Genomic DNA, 21,052 nt, shown 5'->3' on the forward strand with positions numbered 1-21,052 from the left:
GCGCATCGGTTTTATTATTCAAGCGATTCAAGCCATTTCAGCAAGCGTCGCTTCCCCACTGGACGGTTTCTCGATTTCGTCTCCAAATCGCATACGATACTTTCTTCGGACTATATCCCAGTCGATAACGTTTTGTATCTTCGGAATATTATTTAAAGAAGCTTGACTGATGGTCGGACTTGGTTGAAGTAACGAGAAGTTAATTCGTTCCTTCGCTGCTCGCGGTAGTGGAAGCATTCTAGTATTCTAAAACAAAATAGGAAGAGGTCATGTAACATTTATTTAATAAAAAGAAAAAGAAAAGTCATCTGAAATCTTAATAAAACAATTCGGACCTTTCTTCTTAATTTGGCTCATTTAAAAAAATGGCTCTATTTTACAAAAATATTTTTAGAAAATAACATTATTGTACACGGTTGAATGTGTCTCTTTAAATAAACTTTAATTTTATTATAAAAACATTTAAAAATTCTTGAAAATAATAGTAGGAATAATAAACATAATAATATCTACGTACGGTAGAATATTTTGGTAAAACGCTTGGATGCACATCGGGTTCCATGTATCCGCGCGATCTGCCGATCTTCTGCCTTGCAATTCGTTCCTTCATACAAGCGTTCTTAAGATATTCTGCCCATGTAGTAACGAGGTTTAACGGCGCGGGAGCTGTCCTTGTTCTTTTAAAAATAAGGGTCAGAATAAAATTACAGTAAAGATTTGCAAATTTAAAGGATGATGCATAAAAAATTGCACTTTAAGTTTCATTGAAAGTCTAATGAAAGAATTACATGGCGTTTAAAAACTTTTTGGGTATTTAACTGTCGATATATCATCATTCTAACCAATAGTCTTACATTTTTATTTAATTTAAGGTAATTTAACGAAAGCGCACACAGTTGCAAGACCCATCTGTGTTGAAGGCTTAAAAATCAAGGATTTAAATACTTTTGTGTTCGCGAAATATCTTTCGTTACAATTGTGTTTACTTACTTTTGCATTTTGCGAATTAATTTGCTGAGACCGTATTTCCACTCGATGTCACTCTGTGATTGAATGTTGTGATATGTGTCGCTCATCATAGCAATTAATAGATTAATCAACACTATGACACTGACGAGCATGTATAATGAATATGACACCTATTGAAACGAAAAGTACTTATTTCTTAAATTCTTAAACGGAGGTGATTATACATATAACTAATTATATTTCCTGAAAAAATTACCTTGAAAAAGTTAACCGTCCACCACGGCTGCTGCTTGCTGCTTAATGAAACCGTAAAGGCGTTGGTCTCTTTTTGGCCGAAAATGGCGAAGAAAAGATTCTCCGTGATATCGATCACACTAACTTTCACTGTGCAAACAGAGAAAAAGAACGGTGAGTCAAAAGAATCTTACTGATATGTTAATCTTATCTTGTCGCACCTATTTATATTTTATTATAAATTATAGCGTTTGAATTAGTTTTATTCCTACGCTAATACAGCGGTATAATACAACTGAGGCAGGGTGTTCGTAACTAGTAATCATTATTTTAGACATTCCAGTTATAATTGCAAATTTCGGACCACTGCTAATACATAATGGATTGGTGTTAACGCTATTCTATTCATTATCATTTTGATTAGAAGCAGAAAAAATCATATGATATTTACAGTTCTTGGACTATTAAATCGTAGAATATATTCATGCTAACGATAGTCAAATATCCTAATCTTCGTTCAGTAAAAATTGGCGATCAATCAGAAGAAAAGTCAGCGAGCTTTGTAAAACCTAAAACATGCGATGAGATGAGCATCGAGAGATTTCGATGAGCGAACACTTGACAATGAGTAATAAACTGCAAAGAGATGTTCACATTCGACACGTCGGTGAGAAGTTTTCTAAAACACATTCACAAATGCAGGATGGATGCGATGAATGCGGCTTGCAACGTGAGAACTTTGCATTTTGATTTTCGCTTTATGCACCCTGTGAAAAATAGAGAAATTTAAAAGGAATCGATGGAAATTTACTCTTTGTAAAATTATAAATTCTTAATCTACGAAATCGGGAGTGAATTTTAGAATTATTGAATTTCTATCTTCTAGCTCTATCTACGCATTTTATTTTTCTGGTAAAACAATCGACAATTAAAAAGATATTAATTCCGTGTATATAATATAAGACTATTTTTTAATTACACATTTAATTTTACATTTAATTTAAAAATTGTCTATGCGATACTTATACGTTGCGATTAGAAAGAAATAGAAGTGGATTCAAAATTTCTAAATCAAATCCCGATTTTAAAGATTAAGCGTTCATCACATAGACAAAAATCTCTCATGTTGAATTCGCTTTAATTTAACTATTTCTTTTTACAGGGTGTTGAGGGTGTACATTTATGATGCATGCCAGCCGAATTTACAACGTGCGAATGATCGAGAGGTGAATCCTGTAGACGAGTTTAACTCCGATTAACATTTCAACAAATAATATACATGCTACACGTCAAGTTTATGTGTGTATATATAATAATGTGAGTTTCGAAGGCAATTCTAATATATTGTCCCTATACAGATACACATCCTACAAATATGTGTATCGAGCGCGCCGATATGTTACACGAAAATATCGTGAGCAACATGATGCAGGCATAATGATCGGTGCGTGCATCGTTGCAACTGAGCCGTTACGCAATTGCGCTCTATAGATATTTATATATGTATATATATATAGATATGTCGTACATATATGATCAATAAAACATTCCAGGTGGGAAGAGAATTTTATAATTAAATAATGTTGATGACTAACCGTCAAATGTAACGTGGAACGATCCCTATGCACACGGGGATTCCCCATGGTAGCCTCTAAAACGTGTTATAGGTAATCGATTAGACTATGGATCACAAGGAGTACAGGTTCGCTAGCTAACAATAACTGTACAGACGACGCAAAGTTGAGCTTAGACGTTTATTTCGAAAATACTGACAAGGTCCTCCGTATATACGCCCCACAGCGATATATGTACAAATAAACGCAGTTAGTGCGACGAATCTGCGAAAATAGGAAGAGCTTTGATCTCTCTTTTTTTCTCACTCTTTTTCGTGAGAGTTATATATAACATATATTGTCGGCAGGTATCTTTTCTCCTCGTTCAAGCTCCAAGTCCAAGCCCCGATTTATCGGCTGCACTCGACGAGCCTTCCAAAACTGCCAACGGATTCTCGGTCGACTCCTTGTTCTCCTCCACTGGCTTTTCTTCGATCTTCTCGCCGTAAAGATCTCTGTACTTGCGCCTGACGACCTCCCAGTCGACAACGTTGTCGATCTTGACGGTGTGGCTGAAGGACAGTTGGCTCCCGAGAGGACTCAGATGGGCCACTGATAAGTTGAAACTATCCTTGTGCCCAACCTGCGTCTTCTTTATCTTGGACAGCCATTTGGCTCCCATCTTGCTGCGAGGGGACATGCGAGAGCCGCCCATCAGATGCATCAGAGAGGGCCGTGTCTTTTTGGTCATGCGTTTCTTGCAAACCTTGACGAAATACGTGATCCACGTGGTCAGGAGATTCAGCGGAGATGGTGCCGTGGTGGTCCTGTCGCGTATTGAAAAATTAGATTGATTAGTGCGACGATCAATGGTGCTTTCATGCAACGTGCAACAACCTACCGTTCCTTCTTCTCTTTTTTTTTTCTTCAGTACGTCTTATTACCTGTGCATATTTCGAATGAGCTTGCTCAGTCCGTATTTCCACTCGATGTCCGACTGCGCCTGTATTCGCTGATAGGTATCGCTCATCATGGCGATGAGGAGATTAATAAGCACGACCACCGACACCAACATGTAAATGCCGAAGGTGAGCTTGAAGAGGACGGTCGTCCATTTGGGCTGCATTGTTTCTACCTTGAACTGTTCGTGTGTCGTCTGACCGAAGATGGCGAAGAACAACAACTCGACCGCGAGTATGGGATCCATCCTGACTGTAAATACGCGTTAAACAATAACGTGTCTCGTAAGGTGTCTCGTGTATATTGCGCGTTGGACGTATGCAAAAATTCTCTGCGACTGCCCATACACATGCTAAACGTTGCTACTACCAAATGTCGCAAAAAGGATCGATTTCAAGCCATACAGGGTATATATGCTGCGACTCGTACGAATTCCTCGTCTTTTTTTTTGCCTGTCGTCGGAAAAAGTCCAAGCGCCTAAGAAAAACGCGCTCTCGTCTAACGGGACGGTTTCTAATTTTAAGCGCATGAAACATTAAGGAAACTATAGGAGACTTGTGTGACTTATGTTACGTGCAATTATCCTAAATATTACAAATATTTAAAGGACATTTAACGAAGTAAGAGATGCTTAGTGCTTTTAAACATTTGCGATATCAAGGATATTTTATTATTACAAACCGTCCTTATAAACGTTAGTTAAAGTTAACAGCTGAGACTTAGCTTTAAGATGTCCTTTCTACTTTTTTTCTATAAAAACATCCACGGATTAAGTCAAGCCATCTAACTGTAATTAACGTTTACAGCAACGTCTTTCTAATAAAAAATCTCGTCGCAACGAATCGATCGAGATAAAAAATCTGCGTCCTACGGATGATAACGCATTGCGGTGTCGCGGATGAATGATCCAACATTCAATGAAACATCGAGAGCGAGCGGATGTGATACGGGGGATTCGTGGGCGATTCGGCATTCGCAGGCGTCATCCGGTCGTGAAGTGTGACGGAAAAGGTATATGATGTGTTGCGGCGGAATTGGCCCATTCTCATATATCTCAACAAACAACATCAATTATATGCGTTCCTACGAGATTCATGTGTCACACGTCGTGAGACACTTTACTTACTTAGATGCTTAAATGCTCGGCTGGTCGCCGGTGCGTCGAGGATCGCGCGAGGATCCTCTCTACGATGGTCTCGCTCGATCGTCTGAGGATTTGTGTCTGCGGTAGCGGTTTACGATTTTTAATTACTACTCGTGGGAGATGAGCGCATCTTTAGCGCAATTAGTCGCCAAGTCTGTCTAGTAAGTGATACGGATCGTGTGCGACGGCCGACGGTATTGCCAATCGCTCGTTTGCTCGCACTGCTTTTACGCGCGGACTCGCGCACTCGGCAATTCGGCCGAAGGGGTAGTAAAGGGCGATTTTTTTTACACGGGCGGATTCGGGACTGTCGCCGGTACCGTCGAGGCGTTGGATGCCGTCGGCCCGCTTTCGTCCTCGTTCTCGTCCTCGTTGCCCTTCTCTTCCTTCTCCTCGTCCTTCTCGGGCTCATTCCCGGTCAGGGCGAGATACTTCTTCCTAATCGAGTCCCAGTCCACTACGTTCTCTATTCTGGTCGCGCTATTGAAGGACAACTGACTGCCGAGCGGGCTGAGGTGCACCACGGAAAGGGTCATGCTGTCCTTCGGGCGGACCTGGCCCTTCTTAATTTTGGCGAGCCATTTCGCGCCCATCTTGGACCTCGGCGATAAACGGCTGCCGCGCCCCAGCCCCATCATGTGCACCAACGAGGGCCGCTTGCGTTTCGCGGAGCGCTGCTTGCACAGCTTGATGAAGTACACGGTCCAGGTGGTGAGCAAGTTTAGCGGGGACGGAGCTGTGGTAGTTCTGCAACACGCAATCGCGTTCCCAACACGGAATGCTCCGTTAACCCCGAATGCTTAACAGCGCGAGTTACTTAAGGGACCGATCGAGAGCGCGGCATTACGGAGATTGTACATGAAAGTATATGTATAAAGCGAACGGCACGTGCAACGGTCCCGTCTTGTCCGCACGTGAGTCGCGCACGGGGGAAACGCGATGGAAAACGCGAGAGCGTCGCAAAGTAACGCTAACTTCTATTTATAACGTCGGTGTGCTTCCGGCCGAACGTGGGAAAAGATAAATCGGACATGCTCTATTTCGGTCAGAACTGACCCGCGCGTCGGTTATCATAGCGTTTTATCATAGCGGACGGCTATATTATCGGACGTGAGGATTACTTCAGAGTTCGTAAAAGGTCGGGCGGGCTTACCTGTGCATGTTTCGAATCAGTTTACTGAGTCCGTATTTCCACTCAATGTCCGACTGCGCCTGTATCCGTTGATAAGTGTCGCTCATCATGGCGATCAGCAGATTAATCAACACCACTACCGAGACCAACATGTACACGCCGAAGGTCAACTTGAAGAGGACCGAGGTCCACTGCGGCTGATTGTTCTCGACCTTCAGCTCGCCGTGGGTCGTTTGGCCGAAGACGGCGAAGAACAGATACTCGAAGGCGCGTAGCGGATTCATCTTTACTGGAATTACGAGGCACACACAACACACACACAAGACGTTTCTTGATAGCTCTTTCGTTCTCTTATTATTATTATTTTTTTTTTAGCTCATTGCTTCGTGCCATTACAGATCGTCTACTACGGTGGGTACTCACTATTTGGTATATACGAATGCATGTGAGTATTCCATAACGTACATAACGATCGAGCGAGCGAGCGAACGAACAAACGGAACGAACATGCTCATGCATATATCTTTTATATATAGACTCTGGCCATGCTCTGCAGCTGCGGCTGCGAACTAATTGCCGGATGCATGCCATGAACCCTCTCATTGCAGGCTGCGATATCATCGTCGAGTACGTACTGTCACTCGTCTTTTCCGCCTCGTCGCTCTAAATTCGTCTTGCACTTACATCCGACTCGGATGTAATCGCGCTTCCCTTTTTTTTCTTTTTTCTCTATTTTTTTTCTGTTCGTCCACAAAAGATAGTGGTGATGATAAAGTTCTATCGTCGGACCATGCGCGTTACGAAGACGCGCGACGAGCCCTGCGATGCGTTTCGCTAATTAGGGGGGATGCATTCCGTTACCGGTGCGCCTTTTCTCACGGCAGCTATAGTGATCGAACAATGGGGGAGGACATTCGTCGTGCCATTCCATGCTGAATGAGAGAGAAAAAGAGAAAGAGAGGAGGGCGCGGGTGGGCGATTTTGACAAACGTGTCGCGCGATACGTTTGCAGTGGATAAAAGGATGCGGCATGCAATTCGGGGGATGCACGCCCTCCTCCTCCGCTTGCCTGGCTTGCACGACTCCAAAGGCGGGGCGGACGCGTAAAACATCGCGCAAAATATATGTTGCTTGCATGCAGGGACACGGAGGGCGGGAAGAGGGCGAAAAGATCCTTTTTTTCGGCCGAGGGCATCCTGTAACGGTTCGTTGAGACAAAAAAAAATGGAGAAGAGAGAGAAGAGAAGAAAAGGAGGAGACGCGGAGGGTGTTTTTGAAGGGGCGATTCTCCGTGAAGGAAAGGGTGTGGGACAGTCCGCAAAGTCGATCGAGTCACACATAAAAAAAACGACCGTGCGATTGATGCACATCATGAATTTGCATACAACATCGGCGTCATCCACTAGCATAAACACGAATTCTAGCAAACTCACAGTTATTACAGATAACATATGATATAAATACAGAGAGACACGCACGTACATACACATATATGTGTGTGTGTGTGTGTGTGCGCGCGTTCATGTATGTATGTAATACATATACAGGACACATACGTACAGCGAGACACGGGGATGCACACGGGCAGAGGCTGTGAAAGAGACACGAGCACATATGCTCCGTATAAGGCAGTATAACGCTAATCGACAGCCAATCAATTGCATAGACAGTAACGTCGTTCTCGAGCTTTCAGACCAATTTTATAAATATTTGCTCGGTACGCTGCGATGCGGACGCTTCGCTCCGATCAGCGGACGGATCTGAGGTAAAGAGGAGCGTAAAAAGAATTTAAAAGAAATTCTGCAATTACCGTGATAACTAATGGTTATTGCACCGGGGTGTTTTAAACGACTGCGGTGCTATTTGCACAAGCGAGAGATATTATTCTCAGCGAAAATTCCTCTATCAATCGGTTTTTGCCGTCATCTTTTTACCGTCGCCCCCGAATCACAGCATACTACGCGAACAAGGATTGATATGAGATTTTTTTTTTTTTGGTTCTCGTTTATTTTCTTTTCTTTCGCTTCGTCATATCAGGCAGCAGTCTCAGCAGACAACACACACTGGCCAAATGCACGATGCAGACGAGACGAACACCGAGATGGATCGCGTCCCGCATTCATTCCGCGTGCGCGAATTATTATTTTTATTTTTTTTTGGTTTTCGGTTCGCTTTCCGCTCGGGTTGCTTCTGATTAATCTTTCTCAATCAGCTGAAAACTTACAATCTCTGCTGTTATCGTCACAGCACTCATTCTTTTTCTTGTAGCGGCCGTAGCGACGAGGAGGCGCCGTTGGTGGCGTCTCCATCATCCATTCCGTAACATTGGCCAACAAATCTATCATTGCAATTCATTCCGGTTATGATTCTGTATCGCTCCGCATGTCTCTGAGTATGATCGACATGAAGTAGACTTTTACTCTGGGACTTTAATAAAATGACAATTACTGAAATCTAACGAGTGCGAACTGGACCACAACGTCAACGACTCTTTCAAAATGGGGAGTAAATTTTTAGCGGAGGGACGGGGGGAAACGTTTCCGAAGGGTAAACGTGTTTGTTTCTGCATACGAATTACGCGCCGGGTGCACAGCACCAGTGCAATTTCGATGAGTTTAACTTCCGATCCGAGGCGTTTCGTAACGTCGAAATCTGAATTCATCGAAATTGCACTCACGTAGTTTCTGTATAATTCCTGATATAAATTAACGCAGGAGAGGAAGAACGCGATCGCCGATTTGCACAAAGGGAGGGAACCGCACCGTTATCTCACGGTACCCACGCGAATTAGCACCTGCGTGGGCGAAAGCACTGTCTACGTCCTGTTAATAGAAACCAGTACCGCGCGTCGAAGCGATTGCCAATCTAAGATCTAGCCCTACGTTAGGTATCTACATAACGTATCTACGGTACATGTCGTATCTACAGTACGTGTGCGCGTATATGTATATATCCTATATAGACGGGGCTGTAAAAAATCAATTAACTGCGCCACTAGCTCTGGATTGGCGTCAAGGTATACAGTAAGAGAAAAAGAGGCAGAGAGAAAGAGAAAGAGAGAAAGGGGGGGGGGGGAAGAAGATCGAAGAAGGGAAGGGACAATAGAAGTGAGAGAATGATGCGTTTCGAACTTACCGTCGGAGAACGGCTTCCTCTGTTTTCTGTCCTCCGCGCGCGCTTCCTGCGGCGTTTGGTTCCTGAACGCCTGATTGAGCGCGACGAAGTGCATGGAGAAGCCGAAGACGAAGATCGCGAGCACCGCGAGAAATCTCGCGAGGTCCTTCATAAGGTTACCGATGATGATGGCCCACGGCCCGAATAGATGGTGAAACGACAGGAAGTCCAGGATCTGCACGCAAGCTAAAAGGAAACTGAGGGCAAAAAGCTGGTTTCTCAGGTAGAGAAGAGTCGGCCAGTACGGTCTCTCCACGATTACGAATCCCATCAGGTGGAACGCGACGCCGAATATGCCGAAGAGCAGCACCGCGAGCTTGATCCAGCCGAGGCCGCTCTTGTCGCTGGGATTCGTCAGCTCGAACAGCAACAGTCCTGACAGCATCACCAGCAGGCACCACTCGTACCAGTACGGTATCAGATTGGACCTCACCACCGGATAGATCGGCGTGATGCCCACCAGTAGCAAGAAGACCATCAGATAGATGTGCGACGTGAGATACGACATGAACTTGATGATGGGCACGTTATTGTACCTGTGACCGAGCGGGAGGGCGAACACCACCCAGACCGGCGGGCACACGATGAAGGCGATGAACAGCAGGATCGTCCTGAACGCGTTCCAATTCAGGCTACCCTGCCATAGCTCTTGCAGATAGCGCTGCACCACGGTATGCGCGATCACCTCTTTCTGTTCGTTCTCGATCAACACGTCCAGGAACTCGACATTCCTGCGATCCATCGACGTCAAGATCCTGCCGGCCGAGTCGGCGCCCGCCGCCAGAGCCAACAGCTCGGTGGCCATTGCCTCGCATTGTTTCCCGGCCGCGATTAAATCCTTGGCGCGCTCCTTTTCCTTTTCGGAAAGCTTCATGTAGATGTTGGATAGCTTGGCCGCGGTATCGACTGGCGCGGGTGACACCAGAACGAATTCCTCAATTGGTTTGTTGTTATGGCTCTTGCTGCAGACCATCATGTTGTAGACGAACTGTAAACGCAACGATTCACTTGAAAATTAAGAAGTTGAATTCGAGAAAATTGAAAGTTACTACAATACTGTATTCCGGATATCGTTATGACAATTATTTGTTCGCGAAATATGAGACAGATAACGAATTTTACGATGCATATAAATATATACGAATTATGTAAATTACTGTAAAAAGTGTAAAACATTTATTTTATATTTTTCTAAATAAAGTTATAATCGTGCCTAGATGCTTCAAAATTATATCGCGATTAGATTTTAGTGTAAAAGATAAAAAAAACCTATAGCTTAAAAATTTACAATTTAGAAATTCGACATTTGAGCAGTTTCCATCTATTCCTCTTACCAGGACGGATATCTTACCCTCCTATCTTCCATCAGAGCGTACGTATCGTGCTCCTTCTCCATGAGATATTTCAGCACATCATTGTGACCCTCGGAAGCGGCGAACCAGATCGGCGCGCAGCCGAGGTTCGTCTCGGTTTTCGGAGACCCGCCGCTTTCCACCAACAGCTTCACGACGTCCAAATGGCCGGCGCGTGCCGCACAATGCAGCGGTGTCCAACCGTTCTTATCGGTCGCGTTTATCTCCGCTCCCTGACCCAAAAGAACCTCCACCATCTGATAATGACCGTGAGTTGCCGCGATATGCAGCCCGGTCTTGCCGTAACGATCCGCGCTGTGCAACAATTCCGCCGATCTGCTCAACAGCAGACCCACGACAGTTATGTGACCGCCGAAGCAAGCCAGATGCAGGGGGTTCCAGCCGTTCTCCGTCGTCGTTGCGTCTACCTTCGGTCAGAACGTTCTCGTATTCAAACGAAGTATTCAATGCAGTAGTTTAGTCCTTTTTAACAGCTTGAGAAAATTAATGTAAAAATAATTGACTTTTCTCAACTTTAATTCTTTTGAAATAAAAATACATATTAGACAAGTATAGCACATTAAATTTATTAATTTTTTTTATTGTGATATATTCTCAGTTTGTGATGTAAGCGTTCTTTAATTTTTATCAAGATCGTTTTAGAGAGCACGTACTTTTTTTATAAATACTTTTTATAAATAGAATTTTATTCGAGCAATGTCATAAATTAAGATCAGCCAAATCCGAATAAAATATCATTACTAAATTATCGTCGGTCATACCTGAACCCCCGCAGAATTGAGAAGAAGTCGTACGACGTTCTCGTTTCCGGAATAGGCAGCTAGATGAAGAGGGGTCATACCGGACTCAGCTCCTAACTCTCCTACTAAGGATCCTCCAGTTGGTGGATCAGATTTTACGGTTCCAGGTATATGAGTTAGCAGTTCTCTAACCGTATCTAAAACAAAACCGAGTCTTCTTATCATAAAGAAATTATAAGAAGTATAGTAGAAGTAAAGAAGTATTATTTTTAACGTATTTAATTTTTTTTAAATGATTTTAAAAGATATTGATTACGGATATATCTAATGTATTCAAATTTTATAGATAGTTTTTTCGTAAATACTTTACTTTATTATTAATGTATTGATGCTAATTACTAATAATCCATGCCTACACTGCAAATCCAAATATGTTAGTTTAACTGAAACTTTTCTTACACATTTCTTGCCGTTTTAAATCATGTCATTTAACACGGTTGAACGTATTAACTTTTAATTTAATACGATTAAACGTGTTAATTTAACACGCAACATGTAAAACAAACTTCAATCAAATGTATTATTTTTAGACGTTTATGCGTGTAGAAATAATACACTTGGATTTACAGTGTAAACACAATTGTTATTGTTGTACGAGATTCTTACTCACCGGCTTGTCCAAAGTAAGCAGCAACGTGAAGCGCGGTGACGCCAAGCTTCTTGCTGGATATCCTAAGAGATTGCGTTGACCTCATCACTTCAAGTACCTGACCGTGACCGTGCTGAGCGGCCAGGTGAACAGCGGTGAAACCCGCGCGATTCTCATCAGCGCAGGACGCCCCGGCCCTAACCAGAGCCTTCACGACCTCGGCGTGTCCACCTTCCGCCGCCAGTTGCAGAGGAGTCGCTTCCGTCAATTTGTTCCTGGCGGTTATCACCCCTTGCCTGTCGAACTTCATCAGCTCCTCGATCACCCGGACGCTGCCTTGCATGGCGGCGATATGGGCACAGGTATTGCCGTCCTTGGTGCAGGCCATCACCAGGTTGGCGTGCCTCTGCAAGAAGAGCTGCGCCACTTCAGCGTAGTTGTTCATCGCTGCGGCGTGGATCGGCTTTTGTCCTTGGTCGTCCGTGGCGTCTATACTGGCGCCGAGTTCCAATAGTAGCTTGCAGACCTCCAACTGACCCGCACCCGCCGCCAGATGAAGGGGAGTCTGCTTCCTCAAGGTGAGCACGTCTATCGCGGCGCCATGATCTTGCACGAGGAACCGTACCAGGTGCGTGTAACCATTCATGGCAGCCAGGTGTAGGGCGGTCCTTCCCACGCGCGATTTGGAATTTATGAAAGCCTTGTTCGCCAGCAATGCGTCGCAAACCTGAAGATAGCCGTGCTCGGCGGCTAGATGAAGAGCAGATCTACCTTCAAGATCGAACACGTCTACCCTGCCGTGATTGGCGAGGAGTGTGGTCACCAGTTCCATGTGGCCCCGATGAGCGGCGATCAATAACGGCGTCCAACCCACGGCGCTCTGCCGGTTCAAGGCCTTTTGCACTTCCGTAGCCGACATGCGGCTGATCATTTCCGACAGGACTTCGTTGTTGCCCGCGAGGGCACAATGATGGAACGCCGATTCCTGGGCCTGTCTGGTCTGCATCGAAACGTCCGCTCCGCTATCGAGAAGGGCGCGAACGACAGCGCGATCATCGCCGGGAGTGCTTACTTCCGAGGGTTCGATTTGGGCTGCGTAATGAAGCGCGCTGGCACCCTCGTTGGTCAAACTATTCACATAGGCGGTCGCTACTTCCGGACCCTTTTTGTCCTTTACGAATTCTATCAAGTGCCGGACCACGTCAGCTCTGCAACCCCTACAGGCTAAATGCAAGGGCGTCTCTCCGTTCTAAGGAAAATAGAAATCTTAAAATAAATAGAAATAATTTAATAACATTACAGATTATTTCATCGTCTCAAAAAAGTTATCGTATGTGTAATACTCGTTATACAGAATGTGACGAGAACAAGGTTGGATTTTTTTAATTATTACAACATTACATAATTATATAGAGATTGTATTTTTGAATTAGATCTCATTTCTTGTTTTGTCGACGTACTTTTGATTTAAACATTGGATCTCCACCATCGTCGAGGAGCAAAAGGAGCGTCGCTAAATTTCCGTGGCTGGCTGCCACATGCACGGGCGTTTGGCCATCATCGGTTGTCAAATTGGGACCTGCCCCAGATTTCAATAACATCAGAGCGCATCTGTCGCCATCGGGCACTCTGGCAGCTATGTGAAGCGGAGTTTCCCGAAGTTTTCCACCCCTCACGTGTACCTCTGCGCCGTATCCTAGAAGGGTTTCCACGACAGCCGGTTTGGCACTTTCCACGGCTATATGGAGTGCCGTATAGTTATCGTTAGTTACCACGTCCACCTGTGTGCAACAAAAAAATATACTTTAAAATCTTTAAATTGCATAAAAACTGAATCTCTTGACACTTGATCTCATATTGGATTGTAAGATTCTTTTCAAGAAACTTTTTTCATCAAAAATCTGACACTCAAAATAATATAAATATAGAAAATTGATTTAAAAATATGCGACATTTATGTTCATAAGAAAGAAATTAATTTTGCATTCGTATGGTATCTTTATTCGTGAGAACAATAGTATTTTCCATAGCGATGACAGATTATTTACCCTCTCTCCTCGTTGCAGCAGAGTGCTGATAATACCCACGTGGCCGTATCCTGCAGCAGTATGAATAGATCTGGCACCACGTTTATTTGGCATGTGCAGATACACGCCTTTCTTGAACAACATAGTGGCACATTCCGAGTGTCCGTTCAGCGATGCTATGTGCATCAGAGTGGAGCCGTCTTTCGTCCTTTCGAAGATGCTTGCTTTGAATTTATCGGCCAGTAGCTCGATGATGGAAGCATGACCGTTCTCCGCGGCCAAATGCATCGGCGTTCGATCTTGATGATCGGTGATCGAGGCGGAGGCTCTGACACCGTAAAAATATTTTACTAAGGTTTCATCACCCTCGGCACTCGCTATGTGTAACGCAGTTTGCCCATCGCCCTGAAATACACGTTACATTTTTTAGATAGCTGATATAGTTTAGATATTTCTCAATAGCATTGTATATTTTATAAGGTTTCTTAAAGGGTATGTTTCATACTCTTTAAAAAACCTTTTTATTTTAAATTTTATATTTGTGTAAAATGATAAAAGGAAAATTGTCGCTTCTTTTTCATTTTAACTACATTGGTAATCAAAATTATGCAATTAAGCGATAACTCTTGTCATTAGTAATAACTAATAAACTTTTGTCACGTTACTTTGTTCCTAATATCATATCTTAAGTGTATCATATATACTGTTACATATTTACATATTTACACACACACATATATATATATATATATATATATATATATATATATATATTAGTTTCTTTTGTTTGTTATTCAGCTCACATTAAGAGCGATATTATATTCAGTTTTAGTTTATGGTCCATGTCGGACTGTCTAGTTCTTTTTTCGTTCCTGTTCTTCCTTCTTCCGTTTCCGTTTCCGTCGATTCTACGCACGCTGTTATATACACGAGAATAAAGCCACACATTAATTATCGGATTCTTGTGTCTCTTCACTTGAGTAATCCTAACGAATTATCTGCCATTCCACAATTAACCTGATTAAGGTAAATTAACATTTACATTAGCGTTAATTGAAAATTTAAGTCCTGCTAGTATAAATTGACCATGCGACATTATTTATTCTCTTGTATTATGTTTACGTGTCGTAATAAATTTTTGCGACTCAATTAAGAATCATTAAATAAATTGTTGCGTGATAGTAAAATCAACAAAGAATTGTAAAATTATAAGGCAAACGCAGGTTGCAATTGTAAGTAATTTTTAGGAAGTTTAAGACCTTGTCGTAAATTTTACGACCGCCTCGTTCCCAATTATTACTCATTTAGAAATATAACTTTGCAGTTGCGGCAATTTATCATGCGTCATTTCTATTTCGTGTACGATCGATCTTGTCAACTTTTGTACTCAGTTTTCTTGCAGGGTCAAAATTTAAAGTTAGAACAGAACTGGGTAGTTGCGGTACCACATGATATTTAGCGCTTTGCGTTATGACATAAAATTTCATAATCTACTATCAAAAGTTTGTATTCTATTAATTTTACCGGAAATTAATTAAACAGCATAAAATTGCACATTTATATTTCGAAAGTTCGAAATTGTTTGTGCGTTTAAAAGATAAAACAGATAAATGGTAATTTCCGACTGTCATAAAAGCGTGAAAAGGATAATTAAACGAATATACCATTTTGGTATACCAAAATGTGGGCAAAAATAGTAAAGAGTATTCGCATTGTATTTACATCGCAACGTATAATTTGCGAGCTTCAAAGCATTCGGAAGTACTATGTATATAATTGGCAAAGTTTCAACGATATACCGCCCAACGATTATTATCGACTCAATTTCACTTCACCTGGGATCTTCGTGCTTGGATTTAACGTACATTTTGCATGTCGACGGCCGCGCCGTAATCCACCAGGATCCGCACCATGTCGATGTCTCTTCTTCTAGCGGCTAAATGCAGAGCAGAATCGCCGGCTGGCGTAGTGGCACGTAGCTGATCAGGCGCTTGCTGTGCCAGAAGTTCCCGACACATCGACTGATTGCCAGCCTCGACCGCTAGCAGAAGAGGTATCTTTCCTTTCTGCGACGGAAATAAGATTTAAAAAGAATTGGAAATAAATAGAAATCCTTTCTATCCTTATACGATCTTTATACGACCTTTATACTCACAGTTTTGATTATATTACGTAATATGATGAAACAAAGAAATCGAAAATTAAAAATACGAAAATTAAAAATATAAAGAGAAAACTCTTTTAATTTTTATATCAACTATAATTTATTTTAAGAATGTGATTTTTATTTGCTGCGGATGGCGCATCAAGTAATCGCTGTTTATAAAAAATTCGAGAAATAATGCTTCGTTCCATTTTATTATTTTTTTACTGCTCACGTAAAGTATATTTCTCAAACTTTTTTTTGCAAATATCCAATGTTTATGTCATTTGTAGCAAAATAAAGGAAATTACAATTATTAGATACAGAAAGTGCTAGGAGTAATCGTAGAGACATTTTATCTAGAGATACTTTTACTACTATTTCGCATAAGAAAATTTTGTGACAGGTATTATCATAATATATGATAGGAGAATTTTTCGTGCTTATGCGAGACGTCTAAATATGCATCGGCTCGATATTACATGAATCGTTATTGTTTTCTTCCATACAAGGCTGGTCTCCTGTCCCGATCAGCGGCGTCGTACTATCGCGACGCGGTTGTATGACAAAGGGCAAGGGAGACAGGGAGGAAAAAGCGAACTGGAGAAGAGTTATGGCGCCGTTCGGTACCAGGTAGCGATCTCTCGGCGCGCGGCACCTGTCACGCGAGAAACGCGGACGCGAAACGGGAACATCACGCCGCGGTTATTGCAGAAAAATCTTTATCTTCGTCTAATTCGAAGTTTTCGGGGCCAACATTAATCTACTTATGGTGTCACACGATTAGCTCGTCCTGAATATTGAAGAGATCGACTCGACTGGCAATTTCCATCAAACTGTTACATTTACTAAAGCTCCTATATTTGTCCTCTATGCAACTTTATGAAATTATTTCGGAGCTGCTACTTACACCGTCGACCTTTAGCCTGATATCTCGTCCGGCAGCACCCAGGAGAGCTCGTAGAATCGACGTCGCGGTGCCCGTTTGTCTTGATGCCACCAGATGAACTGCCGTTTGTTGTCTCGGCTAGGCACATTACATAAATATATTTCAAGAAATTTATCTGCCGATGTTTATTAAATAGAGTAATTTAAATAGATTGTTTAATGTCGATTCTAGCACTCGCGATAATTTGCATCCATAATTGTCTCGTGATTTTAATACCAAAATCGTGACCAAGTAAAATAGCTAAAAAAAATATATAAATTGAAATTAGTCAGAGAATCTGTCTAGACAAAATTAAATCTTTTGCAGCAATCCGAAGTAAAACTATTTTCTAAAGAATATCAAGATTCTCAAAATTATCAATTTGATTTTGGAACTGCTATCGATTTTTTTACAAGAATAAAATTATTCGTACCCCTCCAGTGGCATAGGGATCAACGCCTCTCTTGGACAGCAATAACTTAACAACGTCCTCCCTCGAATACATAGCAGCGATGTGGAGAGCATTGTAATTGTCCTGTAGAAAATGTGTCAATGAAATGCATTTTGTACGCGTCTATCTCGAACGTCTATTCGAAAACCTCGCTCAATTTATCCGATAATCTTGAACTAGCAAACTAGTTATGTGGTCGCCCTAAATTCCTTTCATTCGATTTTCATCGGATTAGTAGTAGTTAATGTACGAGAAGAGTGTTATGGAAATAAGTAAAGCGGTAATGGAGCCATGAGTTTCGTCCTGCCGCACCCGTCGGGCTGACCCTTATGATGTTTCAGGTTTCAGGTTTCTGATCACGGCGTATCAGCATGCTATTCGAAAATTATATTGGAATCATTGTGGGAGCGGTAGATCGATAGTAGGGAGTATTGCAACGCCTTGCACGTGTTTGCAAAGTGATGCTCTAACATAGTTAACGGCACGCCGTTCAGTAGTACCTACATAAGCAAAAGGAACAACGTCAGTCATATGCAGAAAGCCCACCTACGCGCGCACTGGTAATAATAATTACATCTCTTATTGATAATAATAATTTCTCTTATTCATAACTTACTCGTTAATGATTATACACGTTACAGCCTACACCCGGAAATTTTAAATAACGCGATCATCATTCTTCTCCTTCTCTCTTCTTTGTCCCGACGCTTAGAGCATTCGAAATCAATAAATTTTACTATACAGTTCTTGCAGTGCAGTGGCGTTCCCAATGACTTTCAGAAGGTTACACCGAGCGCGCTACATAATTGAACCCCTGTCCAGAATGTCAAGCGCAAAAAGCCCGTTTGCGGGCAGCTTTTTAAAGGTTTAACGATCAAACTTTAATCTACTCTAAGGATCGGATCCCTTTTTCGTTGCGGCTGATAGTTTAGCTGACTCGGTGGCCTACTTATTCATTTACACGGGTGCCCGTCTTTGTCCACTCGGTCAGTAAGCATAAGCCCCTTGACCTTGGCTCTCCTTCACGCAATCGTCCCCTCCCGACTTATATGTTAGGTGACTCAACTTAGCACAGATTGCGGCCTGATCATTAGCTGTACGCCTTTCGTGGCACGCGTCACCTTCGCAGGTGCTATTACGTGCCAGCGCCACGTAACCCCAGCACGAGAACTTATCGCGACGGCAATGAATCAAAGAATGATGAATCAAACATTTTTTCCTTTGGTTTTAAGTGGAATATCTTGAAAAATTCATCCGGTCACGTCTGATGCGACATGATTCTTAGTGCAACAGAGTAATTAATGTTTTCTTAAATTTTATCAAAGCTCAAGATCGATCTCGGTCTAATGAGCGATTTATCTTATTTATCACGGAATACTTGCATTGTTTCTGGCGCTCACGTCGGATCCGAGGTCGATCATCCGATCGAGCAGCGCACTGCGGTTATCTTTCACTGCGTACATCAACGGCGTCATCCCCGTCGTCTGCAAATAAAAAAATCTTTGCCTAGGAAAATAAGTTTGTCGTGCGATCTTTTTACGATTGTTCCGAGTATCTAACATCCATCTAAAATTTTCCTTACATAAATTCACGCGAGTAATATTATTACGTAATCAAGACCCCAGTCCTGATCGTAAATGGCCTTTTCTCTAAATTGTACATCAAATCGGTCCTGTTTTGTTAAACATTTTTCTATTAAAGTATTCCCGCAAGTCATCGCGTATATTCCGCGACTTATTTCGTCCATGAAAACGTTAAGAAGATTTTTAAAAATATTACGCATTGATTTCTTTCGTGTCAGAGACTCTTCGGTAAAAGAATAATACGAACGAAACTGACCGTGTCCAAAACACCGGCGAGCGGCACGATGAAGCCATCGTCCCCCGCGCTCTGTACCGTCTTCTCCAGGGACTTGAGCAGTTGGTCCACGGGGGCCCATTCCCCGCGCGCCGCCAGGCCCAGCAGCCTCTGGGCCCCTTCTCTGGCGGTCGCGCCGGCGGAGCTAGGCTTACTTCCGGGCTGCGACGGCTCTCCTGCGGCCGCAACACCGCCATTGCTTCCCGTCGAGGCTGAACCACCATCATCCTTACCACCTGACGGGCTGTCCTCTTTGCTGGAGGGATTCTTCTTGTCGTCCTTGCCTCCCGGTGGTTTCTTGTTACTGCTCATGCTATGCTACGTACGATCCCTCCGCGTGGAACGCGAGCATGATTCGCTCGAGTGACTCGCTCTCGTTCAGAATTGCACACCGTTAATGACACATGGAACAGCGAGAAATTGTATCGGCCACCGGGTAGATATCTTCTCGTCTGGCACGACGTACACTTGGCAGGATGGAAGATACGACGACGCTCACGTTTAAACGGTTTTGAACGATTTTAAGAGCTAACGAGAAGTGAGACAGCTTTATTTTACAGAAAAAAAAAACAATTATTTGTAGAATCGATGTATATTTACAATAAGTACGAAGAATATATGCTTCAAATGTATCATCGGAATGATACGTTTGAAACATTCAAGACGATTTTCATAGAAAACGCGAAGTAAGTTAACGGAAGTCACTGGAAGCGTCTTTATGTTTAAGGTATTAATCTTATCATAGCATTTGTAATATTTGTACAATATTTTGGATGATATTGTGTCACTCAGAATTCGGTAAATTTTGTGATTATGGTTCAATGTTCGATGAATCTTTGAATATTTCTACAAGCGTAAATGTCACAAGAAGAGATTAATGCCTTGAACGTAACGACGCTTCTAATAATTCTGTTAGATTTATTTCGCGCTTTCGTATGAGAGCTATCGTCTTGACACAAGCGAAAGGTCCTTGCAATTGACGCACTGTTAATTTTATTACTCAGCCAATTATGTCGAGTAAAAATTAACGGCACCGAACGAGTGTTAACGGCACGGTTTGCCTGGCGATTCTGAAGACGGTATGTAATCCAGACTAATCCAGAGTTGAGTTGAGAAGAAGAGAGAGGGTTGCTTCCCTTCGGGCCTCGCTCGCTCGGCAGGATCGACCAATCGCCGACTCGTTCTCGCGGTTCGTTAGGGTAATGTTGCACTAATACTCCTTCACCCTCGACCTGCACGGATTGCTTTTCACGTACACAGGCGCGAATTCGTGGTAGGCCGTGCTGGTCGTCGCTGGTAGCAGCTAAGGAAATCAAGCAGGAGGTGGTGGGAAGGGTGAGAGTCGCGGAGGGGCTGTTATGGCTGCCGTCGACACGCGACTTCCGGACCAGCCCGGCAGGCACGCTATCCGTCTATCTTGAATCCACCGGACTCTGCCACGGCTCTGAATAACGTCCCTCATTCCTCTTCGCTTTCTCTCGCCCAAGACCTAAGGACCTCGCTCGTGCGTGGTCTCTATTTTTCGCTCTCTCGATATGTTCTTTTTCTTCCGGTAGTACTGGAAAATAAGAGTCGCGTGATAAGGAACACAGATGACGTTAAATAACGCCTACAAGCCAATTAGCTGTGAAAAAGATCAGGGAACGTTTGACAAATATCTCGAGATATTTTTATAAGTAATGTAAGCAATGTAAAAATATTAAAAAAGTAAAAAAATC

General features: G+C 42.8%; 1 protein-coding gene across 5 annotated transcripts; it reads right to left on the minus strand.

Moving 5' to 3' along the window:
* Positions 1–27: 27 nt before the first annotated feature.
* Nompc (no mechanoreceptor potential C) lies at positions 28–20,434 on the minus strand. Of its 5 annotated transcripts, XM_071790711.1 has the most exons (16): positions 20,320–20,434; positions 19,317–19,862; positions 18,860–18,961; positions 17,460–17,561; positions 17,009–17,125; positions 15,821–16,021; positions 13,977–14,360; positions 13,389–13,709; positions 11,950–13,177; positions 11,301–11,476; positions 10,518–10,946; positions 9,128–10,154; positions 1,226–1,353; positions 991–1,139; positions 518–677; positions 28–246 (listed from the first exon to the last, which is right to left on the minus strand). In XM_071790711.1, exons 2-16 carry the CDS (start codon positions 19,644–19,646, stop codon positions 28–30), a joined length of 5,073 nt encoding a protein of 1,690 aa, XP_071646812.1. In that variant the 5' UTR covers positions 19,647–19,862; positions 20,320–20,434. The 5 variants fall into 5 exon arrangements, with proteins under 5 accessions (XP_071646812.1, XP_071646811.1, XP_071646807.1 ...); XM_071790706.1 differs by lacking the exons at positions 28–246; positions 518–677; positions 991–1,139; positions 1,226–1,353 and adding exons at positions 4,843–5,607; positions 6,014–6,281; positions 8,217–8,330; XM_071790707.1 differs by lacking the exons at positions 28–246; positions 518–677; positions 991–1,139; positions 1,226–1,353 and adding exons at positions 4,843–5,607; positions 6,014–6,281; positions 8,217–8,330 and having other exon boundaries at positions 19,317–19,881; positions 20,320–20,432.
* Positions 20,435–21,052: the final 618 nt, after the last annotated feature.

The sequence above is a fragment of the Temnothorax longispinosus genome, chromosome 10 (assembly GCF_030848805.1).
Source record: "Temnothorax longispinosus isolate EJ_2023e chromosome 10, Tlon_JGU_v1, whole genome shotgun sequence".
In the NCBI taxonomy this organism is placed as follows: domain Eukaryota; kingdom Metazoa; phylum Arthropoda; class Insecta; order Hymenoptera; family Formicidae; genus Temnothorax; species Temnothorax longispinosus.

Bases quoted from the DNA above. Each gene is read 5' to 3' on its own strand.
- Nompc (XM_071790706.1), bottom strand. From the start codon at position 19,646: ATGAGCAGTAACAAGAAACCACCGGGAGGCAAGGACGACAAGAAGAAT. The intron at 13,710-13,976 runs GTAAATAATCTG...TGTTGCACACAG, and splicing joins TGCTGCAACGAGGAGAGAGG to GTGGACGTGGTAACTAACGA. The intron at 6,282-8,216 runs GTAAGTTTTCAG...TCGTAATTCCAG, and splicing joins TGACGATAACAGCAGAGATT to TAAAGATGAATCCGCTACGC.